Raw genomic sequence first — 27795 nt, 5'->3', positions numbered from 1 at the left:
ATCTTTGACTGAGAAATACTGATTTGGGCTATTCTGGAAAAAAATGGATCAGTAATAAAAGTCTAATCCACAATTTCTACTTGCCATACAGACAGTTTGCCAATTACACCATCTAAATGTAATTAATGTAATTTTTAAAACAGTATAAGATGGGGCCCATCATTAGTCCAAATTACATTGTACTTATATTAATTAGCAGAGTTCTGGATACAATATAATTTAATTATTATAATAATCAAAACTTGGCTGTCTATATGTGTCTAATTATTATTACTGGTAGTTTTATAAATTTCATTCTATTTTTATAGGGTATATTATACAGTGGATGCAACTTACTAAACTTACATTTATTGTTATCAGCCTCTTATTGTGATCACTTTTCAAAGTCCCAAGACATTTGTTCATTTTGTCTGCAAAATTCACCATTTAATGTGATCAGTTTGTAAGAAACTATGTATTGGTGATACCAGCCTAAACTATTTTGAACATCTACAGGCAGTCTGCACACCTGTATCACATTAGCTTCTTCAGCTGTACCCCTCATCTGAGGGTAGAGTTGTTTACAGAAACAGGCAAGACATGAAAAAAGTCTGTAACTGTAGACCAGTAGCAATTTAGATATTGTCAAGACCACAATGCTACACATCTATAGACAAATTAATGTACATTTACACCAGTTTAGAATGGTATGTTGATAATATAAAAGAAGCTCCAGCCTCATTCTGTACCATCATATTTTATATAAGGTAAATTTGACAATTCTCAAGGTTTGTGTACTGTATCCACTTCATTCTTTGCTGTTCAAAATCATGGATAAAGTACACAAGAGAAGACATAATGATCATTGAAGAATAAATTGAAAATTTTAGATATATATCATGTTATCTGTCAATACGAGGCTGATAACATGACTATAAAAGCATATTATCACATAAAATGTACAATTGCCTTCTCAAAGACATAGAAATCATAAAAACAAATTCAGGAGAGCTTTAATAAAGATCAGTCTTCTAGATGCTCTTTACCCTCTTAAACAGAGCCAGAACCACATTACATCAACCATGACTGAAAATTACTCAAAAACTGGAAAATATATCTAGAAAACACAGAGACAATCATAATAAATTCCAGAAAATGTTTAATGAAAACTGAACATTTTTGGCCTTGTTAATAGGCCTGCTTCAGGTCATAAATCTTAACCTACTGAATTCAATGTTTGATTATTAGAATTTTAATTTAATGTTCAAATATCTAACAAAGAAAATGTCAAATTCAGTAAGTTTAAGATTTATAACCTAAAGCAGGCCTATTAACAAGGTTGAAAATGTTCATCAATTTACATTAAACATTTGTTGGAATTCATTATGGTTGTCTTAATGTCTTCTACATCAACCATGATTGTCAAGATCAACCATGTTTTAAGTCCAGGGGATTTACTAAACCTGCAAAGAAAGGTGAAGCTGAAGAGACAGTAGTGGAAAATAATGTCAATTTAAGTTCCAATTATGTCAGTGTCAAATTTCAATGTGTAGATGAAAACTGATAAAAGAATCCTTACTGAAGACCTAAAAATTCTTGTAAAAGAAATCTGTTCTATTGTAATGAAAGAAGTGACTTCAAATGCACAATACTGAAGTGGCCAAAGATAGTAAAAAGGAGGTCAACATAACTAATCTTCCAACAACTGCCAGAATGCAGCAAGTACTGCAAGTTTTATGATGTTGATCAGATGATTTTATAATGCAATATTTGTTAGAAATGCTTTATTGATGATTTATTACCTATAGACTGTAAACAATCAAAAATAAATGTTATTGCTTAATACTATACAGTGTTTCATTTTCTACTCTTTTTGTTTTTTTTTTGTTATTATAATGATCAGTTGTTATGATCACTTATTCTTGGTCCCAGATGTGATCACAATAAGTATGGTATATAACGTAGTGAAATATAGATAGTCTTTGATTTTTGAACAAAATACATTTCTAAAATGAGCATGACAGTTAAAAGTCAAACAACAAAGTTGCATGTTATTATATAGTAGTTCCATTTCAAGAAAACAGAGAAAGAAAATCATAAAATCTCTTAAGGTAAAAAAGCATTTAACTTTTTTTGTATATGTTACAATGCATAAAATAATATTTAAACATTAAAACTGTAGATTAAACAGAAAACAGACAAAAAAAACTCATTTTTGTAATTTAACTTAATTTTGCTGTTATCAAAACCGAAACTAGCAAAAAATGCATATTGCATAATAGTCAAAATTTAGTACAATAAGTAACATTGCATTATAGCTCAAAATTTTTATTTACTGTAAGTGTATGAAAATCCAAATATGAATGTATGAAAATATCAAAATGAAAGGTTAAAGATATAAAAATATTATGTATAAAAAAAGCTAGTAGTATGAAAGTTGAGGATCACCTATAATATCATTCACATACAGATTGAAATAAAGTTGATTTACCTGTAAATCCTTGTTCAGAAGAAACATTTAAAATGGGTGGGCCATTTGTTTTTCCACTTGGTTCATTATTCTGAGGTGAATTGTTTCCATTTTGTAAACTAGTCAAATTTATTTGATTTACAGGTACCCTGTGAACAATTATTTTAAATACATTTTAATATAATTTGATTTTGTAGAATCCCTTATATATTTATTCATCTTTAATGATATAGTACGTTTTCTAGAAATAGATAATATTCATTTAGTTTATTAAAATTATAGAATCATAAATTCATTTGTGAATCATAGGAATATTTTATATTAGATATATGATTAAGCATAATATCAACAGTTGTTTGAATTACAGCCCATTCTAATTCATTATAAGAAGTAAGCATTGCATCCTGACTTTTATCATTACAAAAGACTTTTTACTGTTTTTAATGTTACACAAATGCAACAAAAATATTAAGCATTTTTATAGAGAGTCACAGAGAAATATAAGAAATTCTTTATAAAATGAAGAACAATATAGACAATTATGTACATTTTTTTTTTGTTTAGAAAATGTAGATGATGTGACAAACATTAAATGTCAAACTTAAAGTAAAACTTATAATATTTGGATTATATAAATTTATAAACTTCAAGATTAATTCCTTTTATATACTAACTAACATTTTAGCACATTAAACTTACAGAATAGATACTGTATTGTAAATTATTAAACTGTATATAATTGAGTAGATTGATAGCATTGTATGAGAATTAAGAGCTACTTGACTAAATTTTAATTCTTGTATACTATATAAATTCTTGGTACAGAAAACTTCAACAATACAAATTGTTCAGCAATTTGTATTGCTGAACAATTTACATTGGCAATTTATATTTATGTTTAATTAAGGGTATTTGTGATGGAAAGCTTTTCTTGCTTTCATAGGAGTAGATTCTACAAAAGCTATGAAATGTAAACACACATTATGACAATAATTCATCCTTATTTCATCTTTGTTGGACTGGTTGGCATCATCATTTTTTTTTTTGAGGAATTATTTCTGTTATTTTTTAAATCACAAAATAATTTTGGTCCCTCTATCAGCAGGTTCCAACAATCAGTAAATGTTGCTGCAAGAAAGTTTTCCATTGAGCCTTTAGCTTTTGCTACAGCATCAGAAAATGAAGCCAGAAAAATCAATGCTTTTGTAACTTTTAAGAAAGCCACAACAGCTGGTATAGCAAGAAAAACTATGGATCATGAATTATTATATTATCATGGATCATAAACTATTATGTTATCAATTGTGCTTAGTGATTCTTCATTAAAATACACTGCTGGTCAAGTAAAATGCAAGACCTGCAATATCTAGAGGAGGTCTACATGGTGTTGCATTTTAACTTGACCAGCAGTGTATATATATATATATATATAATGAAGTAAGAGTTGGAAATTAATTAACATTTAAATAAAAATTGTTATTGGTTAACTTAAAACTGATTCTTCATCATAAGCTGTAAATATGCACATTTTAAATGTTACGTTATTGCTTTGATTAAATATATCAAAGCAATAAAGTAATATGTAATCAAAGCAATAAACATTATATCAATATAATAAAATATATTTCTCTATGTGGCTCTCTCTATTAAAGCAATAAACATAAATAACAATGCCTAAAATAAAGTAAGTAACAAGAAATTAGAGTTACATACAGTACATAACAAAATATAGAAATTAGAGTTTGCATACATAAAATTATTAAAATATATTTAAATGATACCAAAAATACCACATTTAGAAACTCACCGATAATATGTATGATCAATATCTGTAACTGAACTTGTGCACGGGGTATTTATATCAGTCCTACATATACAAATAGAGGAATAGCAAATGCATGCTTTTTTAAAATAATAAACAGACCAAATTAAAATAAGCATACAATTTTAAATAAAATTAACAATATTAACTAAAAATTTTATATTTCCATTAAGGGATAGATAATAAAATATAATTGTAAATTAAAATAATAAAAATAAATTAAAAAATAATTAAATCAAAAACATTTAGGACCAAATTCTTTCTGGTAATTCTGAAAATCATATAAATATTAAGACTTACAAAGAGACAGTGGATGCTGGAGAAGGTTGTTTCTCATGACGACGCTTCTTGATTTTGGTATTAGACGATACAGATATCAAAGAAGCCGGACTACCAGGAGATGCATCGCCACTACTTATTGTTATATTTTTTGCATTCTTTGTCTTTGATCTATGAAAAGAAAAGAACTCAATTAGACCTTAAAAATTTTTGCAATTTCTAATTATAAAATCTGAAAATTGACATAACAAATGCAACAGATAAAGCAACAAAATTTTATAATGTCTTGTAGCGATAACAAAAAAAAAAAAAACTATTTGTGCATCAAATACCAAATAATCCTTTATCAAGCTATCAAGGCTAATCAACGAGTGGCCACATTTTTGAATATACATGTTCCATCCCAAGATCAAACAAAGGTATAAAGGTAAACATGTTAATTAAATGTTAATTTAACTAATGAGGATCATTGGTGCTGCTTTGTTATAGATAATAACAAACATGTGTCTAGTATGTATTCTTCAACAATGATGCATCAATTACAGCAACTTATAAAGAAATTGAATTTCATCCTTGTGTCAAATGATTTTATTTTTATAGTCTCTCTGTAGGAATTTGAACAACAAAATTCAGATATTTTCAATAAACTTGAAATTTAAATAACTAAGAATTAAAATAAATGAAGTGGCTAAAAGTTCAAGTATAACATAAATGAATAATAATTGAAGTTACTAAAAATAAACTAGGTGTATTCATCTCAGAACTTTAGTGTTACCAATTTTTATGTGAAGCATTTTCTGGAGCACTGTACAAAGTTTCTTAACTCATGTTTTCCAAAACATATAATAAATATCTTGTGATTATTGAATAATTGTATGTGTAAAATAAGAAATGATCAGTTTTCCAGAGAATGGTAACTGTTTTACATTGAAGTAGCATATACAGTAAAACCTCGTTATTTCAGTATCGGATAATTCATAGTCCCTGGCCAAGAGAATAAGATTTTGCATATATTTTAGTTCAAATAATTCGAAATAAGCAAACAATGAAATTAGAAGTCATTATCTAATTCAGTGACCTGCAAAAATATTGTTTAATTCAAAATCTTCCATCATATTATGTGTTTATAAGGAAAGTCTCCATGTTTAAGTAGCAGTTTCATTTTCGGTTTTACCAATTACACATTGTTGATTTATTGGATGTCCATTCAAGTCATTCGGACATTGTACACATTGTCAATGAAGAGAAATTTTTTATTACTTTTTTTATTTTTATGGAAGAAATCTGTTTGGTATTTAATTATTTTAAATATTTTTTTGCAAAAATCTGTTGTTTCAATAATTCCAAAGTCCATTAAATACACATGTGTATTCAGTATAGAATGCGTACATAGGTGCATTCTATCTTGCCACTAATAGAGATTGTTTTAATCAGATTACATTTTTGAAATCTCAAACTCAAGATGGTAAATTCTTCATAGAAGTAGGCACTGGTCTTCTAGACGAAATTTGTGGATAATTTTTATTGAAGCACATAAGCTAATTGCATATGTAATTTTCAGGTCTTCCTTTGCATGCAGTTTTGTTTTCAATAAGTACATGCCAACTGACGATTTTTTCAAAATAGTTTAAATTACTAATAGCTCATAATATTTATGCATTTGTAACCAAATTGGATAAATTATATAAGATAAAGTCATAATTTTATTCAGGAATTACAAAAAACATTCAATTTGAAAAAAGTTCAGATAATTCAGTCATGATTTTTGGTCCCTTCAGTTTTGAAATAAAAAGGTTTTACTGTTATCCAGAGTGTGACAAAAACATTGCATGAGGCCATCTTGATGCAATGTTTTTGTCTATGCCTGGTATATGCTGTTCAACAGTATACAGTATCCATATTTATTTCATTATAATGCAGTCAAACCTCAATTTAGCACTACCATTTGTTCAGTTTTGAAGCTGGCACTAAATCAAACATAACATTAAACTGAAATAACTCAAACAATAAGAATTATATACAGTAACCAGCTTGAGAATTGAAAGTCACATGATTTGATAACAACAATGTTGTTTTCAATGCAAAATTGTAGACATAATAATTCAGAGATACCAAACGGTTTAATATTTATTAAAAAAATTCATTCATGAATATTTAACTATATTAATGGATTACAAGGATGGCATTACTTAAGAAGAGGCTATATTGAGATATGGTTGTATATATTAATATATATTTATTCTTTATATATTTATTACATTCTTTGTCAAAAATAAACTTGTTAATTAGTTAATTAAAAATCTACTAATGTGAGGTAGATAATAGGGACAAACACCCAGATATCAATGGAGTACATTTAATAAAAACGAGAAGGGGTGTACATTAAAATTGATTAATTAGCAATTAACATGAAATAACATTGTTAATTAATTTAATTATACCAAGGGCAAAAAGCAATTTCTTTATATTGTTAATTGGTGTTTTTCTTAAACAGTATAAATGTCTAATAATTTTTTACTGATCTTAAAGACTTTATAGGTTACACAGACTGAAAGTAAGCTGTTTGGATTTTATGAAATTAAAAACCTTTTCTTAGTGAAACAATATTAAAAATTTCTAATGTTTATATTATATAACAATTATATTTTTATTAATATTACTATGCATCTAGAATTATAACAAACGAAATTGCATTACTGAATCTGTACCTTGCATTATTTTTCTTATGTTTCTTTCTTTCTCCTTTCTCTATTGAACCATTGTGAGAACGTTTATTTGACTGTTGATTTTCATGATTATTTCTGTTTCCAGATCCTAACTCAGTTGTTATGAAATTTTCATACATACTACTGAAAGTCGGTGTCGGACTGGACGTGGTGGTGGTTGTCGAAGGAGTCGACGAAGATGAAGATACTTGAGTGGCTGGAGACTGTGATGCTTTTCCTTGATTATCAACATTTGAAGAAATGGACTTCTTCTTCTTGTGCTTATCAGATCCAAACACAGGACTACCATTATGAGTAATAACAGTTTCTGTAAAATTTGCTGTAGTAAATTTACTACCAATGCTACTAGTGCTACTAACAGCAGCTGTAGTGTCTGATTTAATTGTGGTATCATTACTTAATTGACCATTTACTTCTAGATTACAGCTACTGGCATTGCTATTATCACTTTGTGATATAGATATCACTTCACCTATAGCAGAAGATCCCTCTGCATTCTCATTGTTACATGAAACTTCGGAAGGGGGAGGAGGAGGAGGTGGCGGCGGAGCAGCAGCAGCAGACGGCATGACAGTTGGTGACATCATGTGAGATTTTGATTTTCTTTCGCCTCTTCCACGACCTTTGTCTTTTGCTTCGGGACGTGGCGGAGAGTGTTTTTCAGGACTCGGTTCTGGTGTGGCATTATCAGCAGGAATGGGCTTGAAAGCGGGAATTGTTTTAATGTTGCTGTCTTTTTTCTACAACAAAATATCATCTTAATGTAATGACAGATTTTAATTTATAAATAATAGAAAATACAATAATATACTAACAACAATCAAGAAAATATAATATAAATTTATAATATTTCTGGTCATAAAATATTGCATAAAAATCTAGAAAAATAATTTTATAATGAACAAATCAAACATCTGCTTTAATGGAACTTCTATTAAAATAAAAATGCACCTTTTCAGGTTTATGAATTCATCTTCAGTGTAGGAGAAATATTAAATAGTGAATAGGTGCAAGAATTAAAAAGAACATTAGAGGAATTATCCTACAAAATAAAACTGAAAAAACTGAGAAGGAGTTCAGATATGAAAGCTAGATATGTGAGAATAACCTTCATAGTAAGATTAACTATAGATTCTACCAGTGATAGATCCAGAAGAACCAATGGCATGCCGTCATTAGAAGCGGTGGAAGCACCGCTTTCCTTGTATTTTATAAAAAAATAAATACATATTAATTTTAATTATATGAAAATAATCGCACAATATTTTATTATAACCGCATTATGTATCTTATTACAAATTCCTATACTACACGTGAAAAAAAAAAAGATCGCTATTGTATATTCAAATATTAGTGGCAGAGTGGAATCTCTGTATTGTCAGATTCCAAAAAGCCAGATTCGTGCACGCGCTTTACAGAGCACCAACCTCACCCGGTTTAACCATTGGAAGCCTACAACCTTCAGTTGATGCTACACATTCCAACACTTCCAATTCTATCCGGGACTGGCTCCGGGCTGTTAGCCACCCACCCACTAGATGTCTGGCTGATTACGTGAATAACGAGTAGATTTATAACTTAACCCAACTGATAAGAATTTACTGGTATGTTTTTACGATAGTTCTGTATAGTTGATGAGAGTTAAAAAATCCATTAAAATATTTGATATATTTATTCCGCTCTCCAATTTTATATTACTCATGGATTTCAGTGTCAAACCAGTGATATTATGATTTCGTATGTCCCATCTTTAAGGGGATGTAGAAAAAAATGTGTACAATTCTCGTATTATGTTAAAAAATTAACCGTTACTTTGGTAGCATCATTTACAACTAAATTTAATGAATGAGAGAGATGCACAAAGTACAGAAAAAGCTATAGAATTTATTTTCCTTAAATTTACGATTTATGTATCCATTTGTCATAAAAATTTGTCTTTTCACTTTTTCCCGAGACTACAAATATTCGAGTACAAAGTAACTAGTTTCGACTTATTTCTACTTAAGAAGTAGTTAAATAATTAAGCGATTAGGGAATTGAGAACACAAAACCCTGACGAAAGAGCCAAAATTTTACTTAAACAAAAGCCTTACCGAACCATCTCTAGCCGAGTACAGCGAGAACCGATTTGTTCGAAATATTAGATGTAATAAAGACAGACATTTTTCCAGTTCGATGAGAGTGACCGAAAAGTTGTAAATTTTGGAAATTTTCGTGGACAACACCCGGTCTTAAAACGAATTAGAAAACAAACAACTGACAATCTATTAAGTTTAACATATTTAGACTTTTACAGCTATGGTGAGAAACGTTTAAAATTTACAAGAACCCTGTCGCATCTTTTGACATTTGACCGGTTTCGACACCCTCGGGATTTGGCAGCCCGTGTGCATGTACACACCTCACACCTATCAGGACAGTGTCTGATTCCACTTGTAGGGAGCTATTTGACTAAGTGGTTAAGATTTAAAAAGTAAAGAATATTTTATGTTATTTTTATGTACGTTTCATTACAAAGCCATATTTAATTTTCTTTAAAAGTATATTCATACAATTGAAGAATGTTTTGTACCAGGTATGTATATCCACCACACATTTTATTTCACCGAGTAGTTTTTATAATTTTATTTTTAATTTTAGCCCTTATATCGTGGCTAGCGATTCAGAATGTTATTGCGATATTGAAAATTTATTTTANAATTATTTCTGTTATTTTTTAAATCACAAAATAATTTTGGTCCCTCTATCAGCAGGTTCCAACAATCAGTAAATGTTGCTGCAAGAAAGTTTTCCATTGAGCCTTTAGCTTTTGCTACAGCATCAGAAAATGAAGCCAGAAAAATCAATGCTTTTGTAACTTTTAAGAAAGCCACAACAGCTGGTATAGCAAGAAAAACTATGGATCATGAATTATTATATTATCATGGATCATAAACTATTATGTTATCAATTGTGCTTAGTGATTCTTCATTAAAATACACTGCTGGTCAAGTAAAATGCAAGACCTGCAATATCTAGAGGAGGTCTACATGGTGTTGCATTTTAACTTGACCAGCAGTGTATATATATATATATATATAATGAAGTAAGAGTTGGAAATTAATTAACATTTAAATAAAAATTGTTATTGGTTAACTTAAAACTGATTCTTCATCATAAGCTGTAAATATGCACATTTTAAATGTTACGTTATTGCTTTGATTAAATATATCAAAGCAATAAAGTAATATGTAATCAAAGCAATAAACATTATATCAATATAATAAAATATATTTCTCTATGTGGCTCTCTCTATTAAAGCAATAAACATAAATAACAATGCCTAAAATAAAGTAAGTAACAAGAAATTAGAGTTACATACAGTACATAACAAAATATAGAAATTAGAGTTTGCATACATAAAATTATTAAAATATATTTAAATGATACCAAAAATACCACATTTAGAAACTCACCGATAATATGTATGATCAATATCTGTAACTGAACTTGTGCACGGGGTATTTATATCAGTCCTACATATACAAATAGAGGAATAGCAAATGCATGCTTTTTTAAAATAATAAACAGACCAAATTAAAATAAGCATACAATTTTAAATAAAATTAACAATATTAACTAAAAATTTTATATTTCCATTAAGGGATAGATAATAAAATATAATTGTAAATTAAAATAATAAAAATAAATTAAAAAATAATTAAATCAAAAACATTTAGGACCAAATTCTTTCTGGTAATTCTGAAAATCATATAAATATTAAGACTTACAAAGAGACAGTGGATGCTGGAGAAGGTTGTTTCTCATGACGACGCTTCTTGATTTTGGTATTAGACGATACAGATATCAAAGAAGCCGGACTACCAGGAGATGCATCGCCACTACTTATTGTTATATTTTTTGCATTCTTTGTCTTTGATCTATGAAAAGAAAAGAACTCAATTAGACCTTAAAAATTTTTGCAATTTCTAATTATAAAATCTGAAAATTGACATAACAAATGCAACAGATAAAGCAACAAAATTTTATAATGTCTTGTAGCGATAACAAAAAAAAAAAAAACTATTTGTGCATCAAATACCAAATAATCCTTTATCAAGCTATCAAGGCTAATCAACGAGTGGCCACATTTTTGAATATACATGTTCCATCCCAAGATCAAACAAAGGTATAAAGGTAAACATGTTAATTAAATGTTAATTTAACTAATGAGGATCATTGGTGCTGCTTTGTTATAGATAATAACAAACATGTGTCTAGTATGTATTCTTCAACAATGATGCATCAATTACAGCAACTTATAAAGAAATTGAATTTCATCCTTGTGTCAAATGATTTTATTTTTATAGTCTCTCTGTAGGAATTTGAACAACAAAATTCAGATATTTTCAATAAACTTGAAATTTAAATAACTAAGAATTAAAATAAATGAAGTGGCTAAAAGTTCAAGTATAACATAAATGAATAATAATTGAAGTTACTAAAAATAAACTAGGTGTATTCATCTCAGAACTTTAGTGTTACCAATTTTTATGTGAAGCATTTTCTGGAGCACTGTACAAAGTTTCTTAACTCATGTTTTCCAAAACATATAATAAATATCTTGTGATTATTGAATAATTGTATGTGTAAAATAAGAAATGATCAGTTTTCCAGAGAATGGTAACTGTTTTACATTGAAGTAGCATATACAGTAAAACCTCGTTATTTCAGTATCGGATAATTCATAGTCCCTGGCCAAGAGAATAAGATTTTGCATATATTTTAGTTCAAATAATTCGAAATAAGCAAACAATGAAATTAGAAGTCATTATCTAATTCAGTGACCTGCAAAAATATTGTTTAATTCAAAATCTTCCATCATATTATGTGTTTATAAGGAAAGTCTCCATGTTTAAGTAGCAGTTTCATTTTCGGTTTTACCAATTACACATTGTTGATTTATTGGATGTCCATTCAAGTCATTCGGACATTGTACACATTGTCAATGAAGAGAAATTTTTTATTACTTTTTTTATTTTTATGGAAGAAATCTGTTTGGTATTTAATTATTTTGAACACTTCTCGCAAAAACAATTGTTTCAATAATTTAACAGTCCATTAAATACACGTGTGTATTCACGATAAAATGCGTAGGCCTACTGTAGCTTTAGCCTTTAATTTAATAGAGCTTTTTCCATCGGATCACATGATTTTCGTAATCTCAAACTCAAATCGGTAAATTTTTCGTAGAATTACGCATTGGTCCTCTAGACCAGTGTTTTTCAATTTATGAGACGCGACCCCCAGGAGGGTCGTAAAGCCATACACGGTGGTCGCGGGTAAAAGAAAAAAATAAGTATTTGTAGGTCCTACACTACAATAAAAAAAACTACAATTTCAGTAAGAAGGCTGTGCCTGTTTATTTTACAGTACAATTAGTTTTTTACCGATAATTAAATTTCAACAAAAAGAAAATTAAATACGTAGTTTTTAAAATCATTGACATAGTTTTAATATGGCCGTGGGGGGTCGCCAGAACTTTTTAACTTTTAGAGGGGTCGCGTATTCAAGAAGGTTAAGAAACACTGCTCTAGACCAACGTTTCTCAACTGCCGGTCCGTCGGACTGGCACCAGTCCACGGAGAATCTTGACTAGTCCCCGGAGAATTTTTACCGCTCTGCGTTAAAACCTTTTTTATTCAAAAATTAACGATAATTATAAAATTTCCATTTCTTAAATTATGAAAAAAGATATTTTATACGAATTTTAAATTTAAGTAATTTATGTTTAGGCACTGAAGACAAATTGTTGTGTTTGGGAAATTATTGATACATACGTCACTTTTTTATATCTCGCAATGGTGTGATGCCATTTATTACTAGACGTTCGTTACAATATCTTTAACTGGATTTTTCAAATATAAAGATAAGTTTATTTATAATTTTTATTACTTTTATAGGCATTAATAAAAAAAAATTTTTAGCTTTTAATAACATGAACCGTCAACAAGGCACGCTCTCTCATTTTTTTGAATACCAGTTTAAAGTCTCAGAAAAATTACAGTGAAACAAAACTTGGGAAGGATCCACCAGAAGAAAAGAAATGACATTTTATCAGGCACTACAACAATGAATATTTAAAATATGGTTTTATTCTTTCGCCCACATCTATGGAAGAAGATGTATGTCCGATGTGTATCATTTGCCATGAAGTATTAGTAAATAATGCTATGAAACCATTGAAAATGTTACGACATTTGAAGTCTAAAAATTCCGAGCTAGAAAATAAATCGTATGAATATTTTGAGTGTAAAAAACAAGAATTAGTATTATAGATAAAATTATATAAACAAAACTTTGTTCAGAATAAGTAATTAATTAATAAAATGCTCATATCTAGTTGCACTTCGATTTGCTAAAGCCAAAAAATCATTTACCACTGGGGAAAATATAATAAAACCAGTTTTAATAGAAGTTTGTTCAGAGATGTTTGGATCCTCGGCTGTTGATAAAATTAAATCTATTCCCATATCTAACGATAGTATAAGAAGAATTGAAAAATCTTCAGAAAATATAGAACATCAGTTACCACACAAAATAAAGGAATAAAAACTTTTGCAATACAAATTGATAAATCATGCGATATTTCTCAAAAAGCCATATTAATTTGCTACGTCAGATATATTGATTTAATTTTGGAAGAAATGAAAGAAGAATTCTTCTGTTGTGTGGAATTGAATTCATACACAAGTGATGAGATTTTTAACGCACTTAATTCTGATTTTATTAAACACTCTTTAGAATGAAAAAACTGCGTAGGTGTATGTTTGTACCGATGGGGCAGTTTGTATGGCTGGCATACATTGTGGTGTTTCTAAAAGAATTCAGCAAATAGCTAATTTTGATTTACTGATTACCCCTGTATAATTCACAGACATTTAGCAGCGAAAAGTTTATCCACAGATTTAAATGAGGTTTTAGCTGAATCTATAAAAATTATTAATTTTATATAAAAAATAGCAGTTTAAACAATAGATTATTTGCAATATTTTGTAGGGAAGTTGGTGCGGAATATGAACAATTATTGCTGCATACAAAAGTTAGATGGCTCTCCCGAAGTAAGATTTCAACGAGGCTTTCTGAATTAAGGACAGAAGTAAAAACATTTTTAGTAGGAAAAAAGGTCCTTTAAGAATTCACTTGTCTAATGTAGAATGGGTTGCAAAACTAGCATATTTAAGTGTTATATTTTCATTCATTTTTGATCTAAACATCAAAAACGTTTTTACTTCTGTCCTTAATTCAGAAAGCCTCGTTGAAATCTTACTTCGGGAGAGCCATCTAACTTTTGTATGCAGCAATAATTGTTCATATTCCGCACCAACTTCCCTACAAAATATTGCAAATAATCTATTGTTTAAACTGCTATTTTTTATATAAAATTAATAATTTTTATAGATTCAGCTAAACCTCATTTAATTAAGTTTAGTTAAGTTTACAAGAAACTGCGATGAATGCGTTCAATTTATTTAATAAAATAGATGGATTTTTTAAAAAATTAATGTTTTGTTGGATAAGGTAAAACATCATAATATTGATATATTTAATAATTATTCTGAGTTTGTTACTTCGCAGCAAAATATAAATTTATCAAAATTAAATACTGTATAATCATTGAACAACTCTTACAATCTTTAAATAATAGTTTCGAAAAATATTTTCCATCTGAAAAAATCCACACGTGAAAGGAATTTGTCGATAACAAACCTTTTCATAATATATCACAGTAGTAAATTAGATTTAATTAACAGAAAATATGAATCCATCTTTCAGATTAATTCAGATATGTTAAAAACTAGATTTTCAACAATGTTTATAGAAAAATTTTGGATCAAAACGAAAAATGAATATCCATCTCTATACGAGAAAGCAATGAAAATGTTAGTCCTCTTCGCAACAACATATTTATGTGAAGTGGGATTTTCAACTATGATAGTAATAAAAAATAAATTTAGAAATCGACTTTCAATTATTTCACTGCTTCGACTCAGCTTGACTAATTTAGAATCAACAATTAAAAAGTTAATTGAAGAAGAGCAACAGCAATCTCCTCATTAGCAATGTATACCAAATAAACAAAAATTTTAAATTTATAATTTTTAGTAATCATAGGATTGATGTTTTTGTTGTGTACCTATATGCGATAAATTTGTGATTTTTTTAAATATTTTTTACGATTTTTGTTGTAATTTTTGTCAAGGGTTTGTTATTTATTAATAATTATAATTAAAAACAACAATAAAAATTAAACTTTTAGTAACTTGTATTAATTTAACTTTTTAGTAATCATAAGACTGATTTTTTTATTGTCCTGTGCAATATTTTTGTGATTTTATTATGCTTTTCTGTGATTTTTGTCAAAGATTTATTTATATAAAATAACTATACAGTAATAATTACTTATATTTACATTTAAATATTATTGTAAGTAAATGATAAAAATAATTTTACAATTTACGTCTGTAGTAATACTTTAATATCTAGTATAAGTTCTTGTTAAAAAATCTCCGGTCCGCGGCCCAAAAATAGGTTGAGAAACGCTGCTCAAGACGAAATTCGCGGTTAATTCTTATTGAAGCACTTAAGTTTCTTTCGTATGTTATTTTTAGGTCTCCCTTCGAATATAGTTTTGTTTTCATTAAGTACACGCCAACTGACAGTTTTTCGAAATAGCTTAAATCCATGGTGCGCAAACTAGGGGTCGCGACCCCTGTGAGGGTCGCCAGAAGTGTTTTGGGGGTCGCCAAATTTTTATGAGATGCATTATGCCTGCATGCTGCATACCATACAGTGTACATATAAAGAGTGAAGCGCTGTCACTCACTGTTTAATTGCAATTTCATGCTGTTCGCTCTTTCTTTCACGGTAATGCGTAATGTATGTAAAGTGTGAAGACGCAAGTTTTTTACTCAGGTAGATGGCGCCCTCTTCGCGGTAATTCGCCAGTTTTACTAAAAAGCGCCTATTTGTCCCACGTATTGATGTTATACGTACTGTGTCGAACGGTGCGCACTGAGCATGCGCGCCGTACGAGATGGAGTGGTAATCAAGGGCTGTGGTAGTCATCTTGTAGACATGCATACCAAGCCAAGGCCAACCAAGCCATAAAAGAAGAGATAAGATAAGTGAAGCATTAAGCATACCAAGCCAAACAAAGGAACAAAGCCACAATCCTCAAAGGCCAACCAAACGACCAAAAATTATCGCTGAATGTTTTACTGTGCGTTTCCATGTAAAGTTGCAGCATGTAGCAGTTGGTCTGCAATTGTTTTAGTTTCTCCTCGAGTTTTTTTATGTGACGTTGTGTAATTATGATTTTGTATATTTTTATCGGGCTTTACTACTTTTTGTTATGAGGTATGTACTATCATTAGAGAAAGATCTCTGTTAATTTTATTGAATTTCTCGAAAAAAATGTTAAANAAACTATTGAAACTAATAACAGAGGTAATTATATTGAACTTGTTTATTTATTAAGTACGTCAGATAAATAATCTATTAAAAATACATTTAAAAAAAGAATTAACTGATTGCCCCTGGAAGTTAGCTTCTTATAGAAACACAGCTTCCCTATCATCAAATGTCACGGCATGCCCCTGAGAAGAACCCAAAGAAGGCTAACTCAAAATTTAAAATTTGAATAAGTATAAATACCTTTTATTAACACATGCAGGATGATTGTATTGTGGCCATTCTGCTAAACCATATTGCAATCATAAATGTTTTTAAAAACAAATTTTGAAGTTTAAACAAATAAATTAACTTTTTTTGTGTAGATGGAGAGAACATAAGCTCTGTAGCCCTGGGGATCTGCTCCTGAAATCTATCCATGGGAATAATTTACAAATAATCCTTACTTTTAAAGTAATACAACTTTTAGTTAATATTGTTTTAAATTATAATATCTTGTTTAAGTATGCATAAAATTTTTAAACTAATAATTTTGAATATATTTTTTTATTTTATTGGATTACTTATATATATATGTGTGTGTGTGTGTACCTGTCAAGTTTGTAAACAATATAAAGTTAGCTGATGAGGGGCAGAACGAGCCCAAAACATGTAATATAATATGCGTATCAGCTAAATAAAGATGAAAAAATGCCAAGTGTTTAAATTTGTCACACTTAATAGTGTTTGAGCAACAACAAAAAATTTTGAATATTGTCAAATTTGTTCTTGAACTAATAATAACAAAAATTTATGAATTCTTTAAAGCTATTAAATTATCTAAAATTAATATATTTATACAGAAGTAATGATCTGAAAAATATGGGAATTAAACAATTTAACTATCCAGAACAATTGAAAAATATGAATAAAAATTGAATTAATGATTGACTTGTAGATATAATTTAGATTTATAATGATGTAGAAATGCTCACACTTTTATTTGATGCATATAAGTTTTTCTTAAAGTAACTTTTAAATCAATTTTTTACTCCTAAAAAATATCTGTCATATGATTGATAGAAATAATTTATCTACATAACCTTCAGTTCTAGCTGACCAGTAAATAATCTACCATAAGTTTAGGAGTTGACTTATATGATGAGTATAAACCTAAACCAGAATTCTGAACCAAAGATTTTGTGATCAACTTATATGTTATATTAACTTATATGCATTTAAAATTATAAAAATAATTGTATAGAAATTGATTTCTTAAAACTTTTTCTGTCCTATCGGAAGTAAAAAGGCCTTTTTAGCAAGCCCATTATGTTTTCAGCCAGGCCCACAATTGGACTGCCAGGTAATGAGGGTTGGAGACAGATATATCCACTCTCTGAAAAATTCTTGGGGTTTTTTGACTCAGAGTTCCCTAGAGCAGTAGGCTGCCATCTTAGATAATCAGCCATCCAGATGTCTATACAAGTCGATACAATGTGCCTCTGAATTTTCTTACAGCAAACACAAAGATCAATGTATATAATAATTACAATTGTTTTATACTTTTATTTTTCATATTTAAAAAAATAAAACCTACCAACTTTTGATAATGATAATGGCAATATCCACAATATTTGACATTATCAAGATAATTTCCTGCTTCTTCGCAAAGGAGTCCGGCAGCTTGAGCACTAATTAAATATAGGATAAAAGAAATTTTAAATCATGTTAACATTGCATATTTGTAACAAATTTTAATCATAAACATATGCAACAATAGTTAATTCAATAACTAAGTTCTACAGAAATGTAACTCATGGATTCTCTTTTAGATTTATTTGCATAGGAGTATGGTTGCTTTGAAAACACTAACAGCAGAACTGTATGATATGTTTCTTCTAATTGGATAAGACTTAACAAACTCAAATCAAAAATAAATTTAATGGGTATAGAACCATATACACCTAACTATAAATCCATGATTTTCAGAAAAAGATATTTGAAAATTTGACCAACTTTTAATTGTCCACCAAAAGTTTGCTATTTTATATAATATAATTTTTCCAGGAAAAGTATATTACATTATTAGTGTTTTTTCCTGAAAAAGATTCTAAAAATTGCATTATTTTCTCTCTGGAACATGAGATAGTCATTTTCATTCCTAAACGAGTGAAAGTAACTATAGTATTTCACATTCCAGAATTGTGATGCACCTGGATTTTGTGGGTTGCATCATAAAATTTGTTTCAAAAAATCATGCACAGTAACTTTAGTCACAAGTTTTTGAAAAAGTGCATGGATTAAATTGTTAAATATGGTAATAAAGAAATATAAACAAAATAATGGCTATTTCAGTGATGAATTCTGGTCAAGAGAGAGATATGATCGGTTATGAAACAAACCTGTCATTTCAGATACCCAGTTATGATATTTAAATTCCATTATATGTCTTTTAGGTAGACAATAAGCATAAGCATTTCATATTTTTTGTCTATACAATGAAATGCGTATGCTTAAGCTATTTGGAATTTTACATATCTGCTTATAGTGCCAAATAGAACAATGATGAATATAATAGATTATTAATGAAAAACTGCAAAATTTAGATTTAACCACATATGAATGTATACCCATGATTTTATTAATATTTTAAAATTATTTTATAACTTATTGGTATCTCATATACCAAGAATAGCAAATCTATGACACACATGCCAAAATGCCTGACATGCAATAAAACATACAATTTCATTTATCTTTTACTGTGTATTTTTAATTTACATCTTAATTTTAGTCTCTTATTCTGGCTTTTACATGTAGTTCAATTCATAACTTTCAAAGTCCTAGACTGCTTATGTCTTGGACAATTTGGTATCAGAAACAAGCACCACTTTTGACACATCAAGGCCTTCAAAATCTATAAATCAACATATAAAGGAACTCTCAATATCAAAATCCTTATCCTATTATCCTAAACAATATCATGTTTAGGTCCTTGCACTCAACTGCAAGGACCTAAACATGATATTGAATGCTTAATAATGCAATGAGCATTTTTATTATTATTTTTTATCTTTTTTGTGCATGTCACAGTGATGAAGTGGATTGTAAAATTTTAAACCAACTACTTGACACCTAAATGCAAATTCCAGCATATAAAGAACAAAGAATGTTTAATGTTCAAACATTTTCAGCCATCTTTCAGAGGCCCTCATTAGGAATGGATGCACAAAAAACAGTTCTATCCTTTGAGAATTTCAAAATTTTGAACTTTGCTGCGTTCCAATTTTTAAACATTTAAACAATGTTCAATATAAAAATCGTTACGCTTACATCATATAAATTAATTATTTTTTCAAATAAAGCTATAAATAAACTCATTATTATTATATTATGTGGCATTCTAAAAAGATAGTCTGATGTTTTAACTTTTAAATGCCAGTTTTTATGTTTGTAAAATTTTATTTTTATATTTAAACATGTTCAGTGTTAGATTATTTCTGTTCTATGTCCAGTAGTATTGCATATGTTGAATTTTTGGAATAGGTTACTATTAATATGTTGAATGGGATAGGTTACTAATCTTCATCAGGTTGAAGCTGATGAAGATTAGTAACCTATCCCATGTTGAAATTTTTTTGTTATGTGTGGCTGCCATGTTGAATTTTTATTGATGTTAAGCCTAACAAAAAAAAATTTTTTTTAAATAATAATCATGACTACTGTATTATTAAAAATTAGTTTATTTTGCACAAACAAAATAAATATATTGAAAAATATAAAAACAAAAAAATTATATTTCAAAAGTTTGTTTTAATATAAAAATTATGACACAGCAACATCTAGTATCAAAAACATTCTGATGCAGAAATGAGTATATTCAGGGTCGACAGGCCATGTCAAATATTCAAGAAGAACATGGGACAGGTTAAAAATGTTTGAAAATCTTAATTTTTTCCAGTTGAATAAACCTTTTTGCTGTCATTTAAATTTGAGTGTATTTGAGTTACATTTAGTTCAGTTTATAATCATCCCTTTTTTTTTACATTTATTCTAATTAAATCATATTCACTCAATTTGTTTAAAACCAGTTATTTAAACTCTAAAGCAAAGCTGCCCAAACCCAGGCCTGCCAAAGCATTTGAATTTGCCCACACAAAGTAGTGGTCGGCTGTTACCATGCACGATGTTGTGCTATCAATAATGCCAACCGTCACGTGATTGGTTGATTGGTCAAACACAGAATGAACTATGACTTGAGTCACTGCCACACCGCTGTTAATACCTAACCTACGCGTTTATTACACTTGTTCTATTAGTTTTGAGTCGACTTTTGTGTATTAAAATTAAATTGTTGTCACCAAATATTGTAAAATTATTAGCTAATAAGCCTCTTCATAGGTCTCATTGATGTATTTTTTATTAGGTATTATTAAAACATGTGCAACTTAAAGCTTTGTTTGATTCAAATACCTATCCATTTATAGAAGAATCATGAGTGTAATCAAGTATGATTCACTAGGTGGCCTGCCGGCTGACATGTAATTGAAATTACAGCCCATCTCCAAAATGAATTGGGCAGCCCTGCTCTAAAGCATTAACACAAACAAACTTTTTAAAAGTTCAATATAGCTATTTAGGCTTGAAAATTCCAAAAATTTACCATCCCTGTTATATACTAAAAACAAATCTATCCACAACAATTAGGTAATGATGTAAAATTGGCAAGTTTGAGAACTGCATCTTTGGTACTTATTACTATTATTATAATTAAGAAAAAATAACTTTGAAGAAAGATATTATGGCAAAATAAATTTTTGGTATATCAAACAATTATTTATATTGTACAAGGGTTGTCCAGAAAGTAATACCTGTTTGCTCACAGATGGTGTTGAGAGTAACAGATGTCAGGCAGGCAAAGTTAACATATCCTGTCACTTACACACTTTGCTTGAAATAACTTACATTTTGATCAAGTGCATTATACAGTTCTTGTGCATCATTAAAAGGGCAACAAAAATTAGTAATTCCACAGGATATGAAGTGCACGCTTGTCATTCAGTTTCTGAATGCCAAAAAACATTTGTCCAAAGGACATTCATTGTTGAATTACAGGAGTGCATTATGACAATGTGATAGGCTGCATAAGGCCAGTCAAAACAAGTGGAATGGCATGTTGTGGTGATGTGCATCCTTAGGAGACCATATACCTGCTTCAATACTTCAAATGGGATGTTCTGCACCATCCTGCCTAATTTGGACTTGTCTCCCAGTGATTATCACCTGTTTAGGAAATTGAAAAAGTTTCCAAAAGGAAAGTGATTCGCCAATGCCAACAAATTGAAAGATGAAGTCACACAGTGTTTAAAGGACTTGACATCAAAAGTCTACAATGACAACATTCAAAAATTGGCCACAAGACATGACAAGTGCTTAAACAATGGCAGTGTTTATGTCGAAAAAATGACTAAATCAGTATGTAATATTAAGGCAAATAAAAACTTTGAATAATAAATAATAATAATAAATTTGTTTTGTGATTATGGATAAATAGATACTACTTTCTGAACAACCTTTATATAATAAAAGAATAAAATATGTCTTGATGTTACATAATTTTTGTGGCCTGTAGATGTCATAAATACATACCATGTGACATGAAAATACTGTTTACAACCTGATTTATTGCATTGCATGCAGGCACCAATTGTAGCTTTACTCTCCATTCCTTGCTCTTCACAAATGTAGCAGCTCTGAAACAAACAATTTTAATAGTTAGATTATTATAATTATTAAAATTATTATTCTGCATTTCTAGAAATACAAAAATTTAAATTTTTACACAAAGAATTCACACATCTGTTACCATTATATAACATAGCAATGATTTTTATAAAAATTGCAAATGCAATAGTAAATAAAATTGTCATTAAGTATGATCCCTCTACCCCTTGACCTTTAATCACTAAAATTTAATAGCATCAATGTCTCTTATACAAAAGGCACCATACCAAGCTTCATTTCTTAATCTTTACACCATCACATCCATGGAGTTTTTTCCTCCTTGTTTGGGTTCAGGGATTTGCAAAAAATCTAGTATCAAATTTGATATAATTCCAATACTTTCCCTTATTATGTATACATAACAGTNAAATTACACATTTTTGAAAAAAATAATCATGGCTATTGTTATACATCAACCGAAGCCGAATATTATCGAGCTAAAATCATTCTACATTGCATGTCGTGCCATGTTGAATTTTTGTTGATGTTAAGCCTAACGAAAATTACACATTTTTGAAAAAAATAATTGTGGCTATTGTATTGTCCAAAATTATTTTTTTATTTTTATGGAAGAAATCTGTTTGGCATTGAATTAATTTGGACATTTTTCTCAAAAGTCTATTATTTCAATAATTCCAAAGTCCATTAAATACACATGTGTATTCAGTATAGAATGCGTACATAGGTGCATTCTATCTTGCCACTAATAGAGATTGTTTTAATCAGATTACATTTTTGAAATCTCAAACTCAAGATGGTAAATTCTTCATAGAAGTAGGCACTGGTCTTCTAGACGAAATTTGTGGATAATTTTTATTGAAGCACATAAGCTAATTGCATATGTAATTTTCAGGTCTTCCTTTGCATGCAGTTTTGTTTTCAATAAGTACATGCCAACTGACGATTTTTTCAAAATAGTTTAAATTACTAATAGCTCATAATATTTATGCATTTGTAACCAAATTGGATAAATTATATAAGATAAAGTCATAATTTTATTCAGGAATTACAAAAAACATTCAATTTGAAAAAAGTTCAGATAATTCAGTCATGATTTTTGGTCCCTTCAGTTTTGAAATAAAAAGGTTTTACTGTTATCCAGAGTGTGACAAAAACATTGCATGAGGCCATCTTGATGCAATGTTTTTGTCTATGCCTGGTATATGCTGTTCAACAGTATACAGTATCCATATTTATTTCATTATAATGCAGTCAAACCTCAATTTAGCACTACCATTTGTTCAGTTTTGAAGCTGGCACTAAATCAAACATAACATTAAATTGAAATAACTCAAACAATAAGAATTATATACAGTAACCAGCTTGAGAATTGAAAGTCACATGATTTGATAACAACAATGTTGTTTTCAATGCAAAATTGTAGACATAATAATTCAGAGATACCAAACGGTTTAATATTTATTAAAAAAATTCATTCATGAATATTTAACTATATTAATGGATTACAAGGATGGCATTACTTAAGAAGAGGCTATATTGAGATATGGTTGTATATATTAATATATATTTATTCTTTATATATTTATTACATTCTTTGTCAAAAATAAACTTGTTAATTAGTTAATTAAAAATCTACTAATGTGAGGTAGATAATAGGGACAAACACCCAGATATCAATGGAGTACATTTAATAAAAACGAGAAGGGGTGTACATTAAAATCGATTAATTACAATTAACATGAAATAACATTGTTAATTAATTTAATTATACCAAGGGCAAAAAGCAATTTCTTTATATTGTTAATTGGTGTTTTTCTTAAACAGTATAAATGTCTAATAATTTTTTACTGATCTTAAAGACTTTATAGGTTACACAGACTGAAAGTAAGCTGTTTGGATTTTATGAAATTAAAAACCTTTTCTTAGTGAAACAATATTAAAAATTTCTAATGTTTATATTATATAACAATTATATTTTTATTAATATTACTATGCATCTAGAATTATAACAAACGAAATTGCATTACTGAATCTGTACCTTGCATTATTTTTCTTATGTTTCTTTCTTTCTCCTTTCTCTATTGAACCATTGTGAGAACGTTTATTTGACTGTTGATTTTCATGATTATTTCTGTTTCCAGATCCTAACTCAGTTGTTATGAAATTTTCATACATACTACTGAAAGTCGGTGTCGGACTGGACGTGGTGGTGGTTGTCGAAGGAGTCGACGAAGATGAAGATACTTGAGTGGCTGGAGACTGTGATGCTTTTCCTTGATTATCAACATTTGAAGAAATGGACTTCTTCTTCTTGTGCTTATCAGATCCAAACACAGGACTACCATTATGAGTAATAACAGTTTCTGTAAAATTTGCTGTAGTAAATTTACTACCAATGCTACTAGTGCTACTAACAGCAGCTGTAGTGTCTGATTTAATTGTGGTATCATTACTTAATTGACCATTTACTTCTAGATTACAGCTACTGGCATTGCTATTATCACTTTGTGATATAGATATCACTTCACCTATAGCAGAAGATCCCTCTGCATTCTCATTGTTACATGAAACTTCGGAAGGGGGAGGAGGAGGAGGTGGCGGCGGAGCAGCAGCAGCAGACGGCATGACAGTTGGTGACATCATGTGAGATTTTGATTTTCTTTCGCCTCTTCCACGACCTTTGTCTTTTGCTTCGGGACGTGGCGGAGAGTGTTTTTCAGGACTCGGTTCTGGTGTGGCATTATCAGCAGGAATGGGCTTGAAAGCGGGAATTGTTTTAATGTTGCTGTCTTTTTTCTACAACAAAATATCATCTTAATGTAATGACAGATTTTAATTTATAAATAATAGAAAATACAATAATATACTAACAACAATCAAGAAAATATAATATAAATTTATAATATTTCTGGTCATAAAATATTGCATAAAAATCTAGAAAAATAATTTTATAATGAACAAATCAAACATCTGCTTTAATGGAACTTCTATTAAAATAAAAATGCACCTTTTCAGGTTTATGAATTCATCTTCAGTGTAGGAGAAATATTAAATAGTGAATAGGTGCAAGAATTAAAAAGAACATTAGAGGAATTATCCTACAAAATAAAACTGAAAAAACTGAGAAGGAGTTCAGATATGAAAGCTAGATATGTGAGAATAACCTTCATAGTAAGATTAACTATAGATTCTACCAGTGATAGATCCAGAAGAACCAATGGCATGCCGTCATTAGAAGCGGTGGAAGCACCGCTTTCCTTGTATTTTATAAAAAAATAAATACATATTAATTTTAATTATATGAAAATAATCGCACAATATTTTATTATAACCGCATTATGTATCTTATTACAAATTCCTATACTACACGTGAAAAAAAAAAAAGATCGCTATTGTATATTCAAATATTAGTGGCAGAGTGGAATCTCTGTATTTTCAGATTCCAAAAAGCCAGATTCGTGCACGCGCTTTACAGAGCACCAACCTCACCCGGTTTAACCATTGGAAGCCTACAACCTTCAGTTGATGCTACACATTCCAACACTTCCAATTCTATCCGGGACTGGCTCCGGGCTGTTAGCCACCCACCCACTAGATGTCTGGCTGATTACGTGAATAACGAGTAGATTTATAACTTAACCCAACTGATAAGAATTTACTGGTATGTTTTTACGATAGTTCTGTATAGTTGATGAGAGTTAAAAAATCCATTAAAATATTTGATATATTTATTCCGCTCTCCAATTTTATATTACTCATGGATTTCAGTGTCAAACCAGTGATATTATGATTTCGTATGTCCCATCTTTAAGGGGATGTAGAAAAAAATGTGTACAATTCTCGTATTATGTTAAAAAATTAACCGTTACTTTGGTAGCATCATTTACAACTAAATTTAATGAATGAGAGAGATGCACAAAGTACAGAAAAAGCTATAGAATTTATTTTCCTTAAATTTACGATTTATGTATCCATTTGTCATAAAAATTTGTCTTTTCACTTTTTCCCGAGACTACAAATATTCGAGTACAAAGTAACTAGTTTCGACTTATTTCTACTTAAGAAGTAGTTAAATAATTAAGCGATTAGGGAATTGAGAACACAAAACCCTGACGAAAGAGCCAAAATTTTACTTAAACAAAAGCCTTACCGAACCATCTCTAGCCGAGTACAGCGAGAACCGATTTGTTCGAAATATTAGATGTAATAAAGACAGACATTTTTCCAGTTCGATGAGAGTGACCGAAAAGTTGTAAATTTTGGAAATTTTCGTGGACAACACCCGGTCTTAAAACGAATTAGAAAACAAACAACTGACAATCTATTAAGTTTAACATATTTAGACTTTTACAGCTATGGTGAGAAACGTTTAAAATTTACAAGAACCCTGTCGCATCTTTTGACATTTGACCGGTTTCGACACCCTCGGGATTTGGCAGCCCGTGTGCATGTACACACCTCACACCTATCAGGACAGTGTCTGATTCCACTTGTAGGGAGCTATTTGACTAAGTGGTTAAGATTTAAAAAGTAAAGAATATTTTATGTTATTTTTATGTACGTTTCATTACAAAGCCATATTTAATTTTCTTTAAAAGTATATTCATACAATTGAAGAATGTTTTGTACCAGGTATGTATATCCACCACTCATTTTATTTCACCAAGTAAGTTGTTGTTATTTTGTTTTTAATTATAGTCCTTATATCATGGTTAGTGATTCAGAATGTAATTGTGATATTGAAAATTTATTTTAAAAAAGTTTTGGCTCAAGACCATAATGAAAGAAGAAAACATTATTAAAAGAGAGAGACCAATGCCTAAATTAAATATAAATACGTCAACAAAAAAATTTGTTCGACATTTTCACGATAAAATTTATGAAGACATAAAATGGCTTTGTGGATGCATAAAAATGCAAAAATTGCTTTGTTGGCCTTGCCTACTATTTTAAAATAAAATTAGTGTGTGGAATAAGAATGGCTTTGATGATTTAAATAAATTGAATAAAGCTGGCAAAAGACATGAAAATCATAAATGTCGCTTCATTTCTTTTGTAAAATTGAAGCAATTTGGAAATCAAAGCAGAATAGAAATTAACATTTGTAAATAATATAAAATAAATATTGAAAATTATAATGAGATAGTTACGGCTAATAGATATATTTAAATTAATAGATGTTATATGTTTTTATCAAAGCCAGAATTGGCATTTAGAGGGCATAGGGAATCTATCGAATCTAATAACAGAGGTAATTATATTGAACTTGTTTATTTATTAAGTACGTCAGATAAATAATCTATTAAAAATACATTTAAAGAAAGAATTAACTGATTGCCCCT

At 29.2% G+C, this 27795-nt stretch overlaps 1 protein-coding gene across 7 annotated transcripts in view; it reads right to left on the bottom strand.

The window, feature by feature from the left end:
* LOC111641354 (protein AF-10-like) overlaps positions 1–27795 on the bottom strand; it is a 91138-nt gene that overhangs the window by 12696 nt on the left and 50647 nt on the right. For 6 of the 7 annotated variants that reach the window (XM_023387489.1, XM_023387494.1, XM_023387495.1 and 3 more), the window contains 6 exons: positions 22358–22461; positions 18306–18399; positions 7259–8016; positions 4572–4721; positions 4257–4316; positions 2471–2598 (listed from right to left, as the gene is read on the bottom strand). In XM_023387489.1, coding sequence (XP_023243257.1) covers positions 2471–2598; positions 4257–4316; positions 4572–4721; positions 7259–8016; positions 18306–18399; positions 22358–22461 — 1294 coding nt within the window. The remainder of the gene's footprint in view (positions 1–2470; positions 2599–4256; positions 4317–4571; positions 4722–7258; positions 8017–18305; positions 18400–22357; positions 22462–27795) is intronic. The other variant, XM_023387490.1, reaches the window with a different exon arrangement.

This window comes from Centruroides sculpturatus, unplaced genomic scaffold (genome assembly GCF_000671375.1).
Source record: "Centruroides sculpturatus isolate CEXI.00-Female unplaced genomic scaffold, Cexi_2.0 scaffold1419, whole genome shotgun sequence".
Classification (NCBI taxonomy): Eukaryota; Metazoa; Arthropoda; class Arachnida; order Scorpiones; family Buthidae; genus Centruroides; species Centruroides sculpturatus.
Note: the sequence above shows the minus strand (reverse complement) of the source record. Positions and strands in the feature narration are given on the sequence as shown.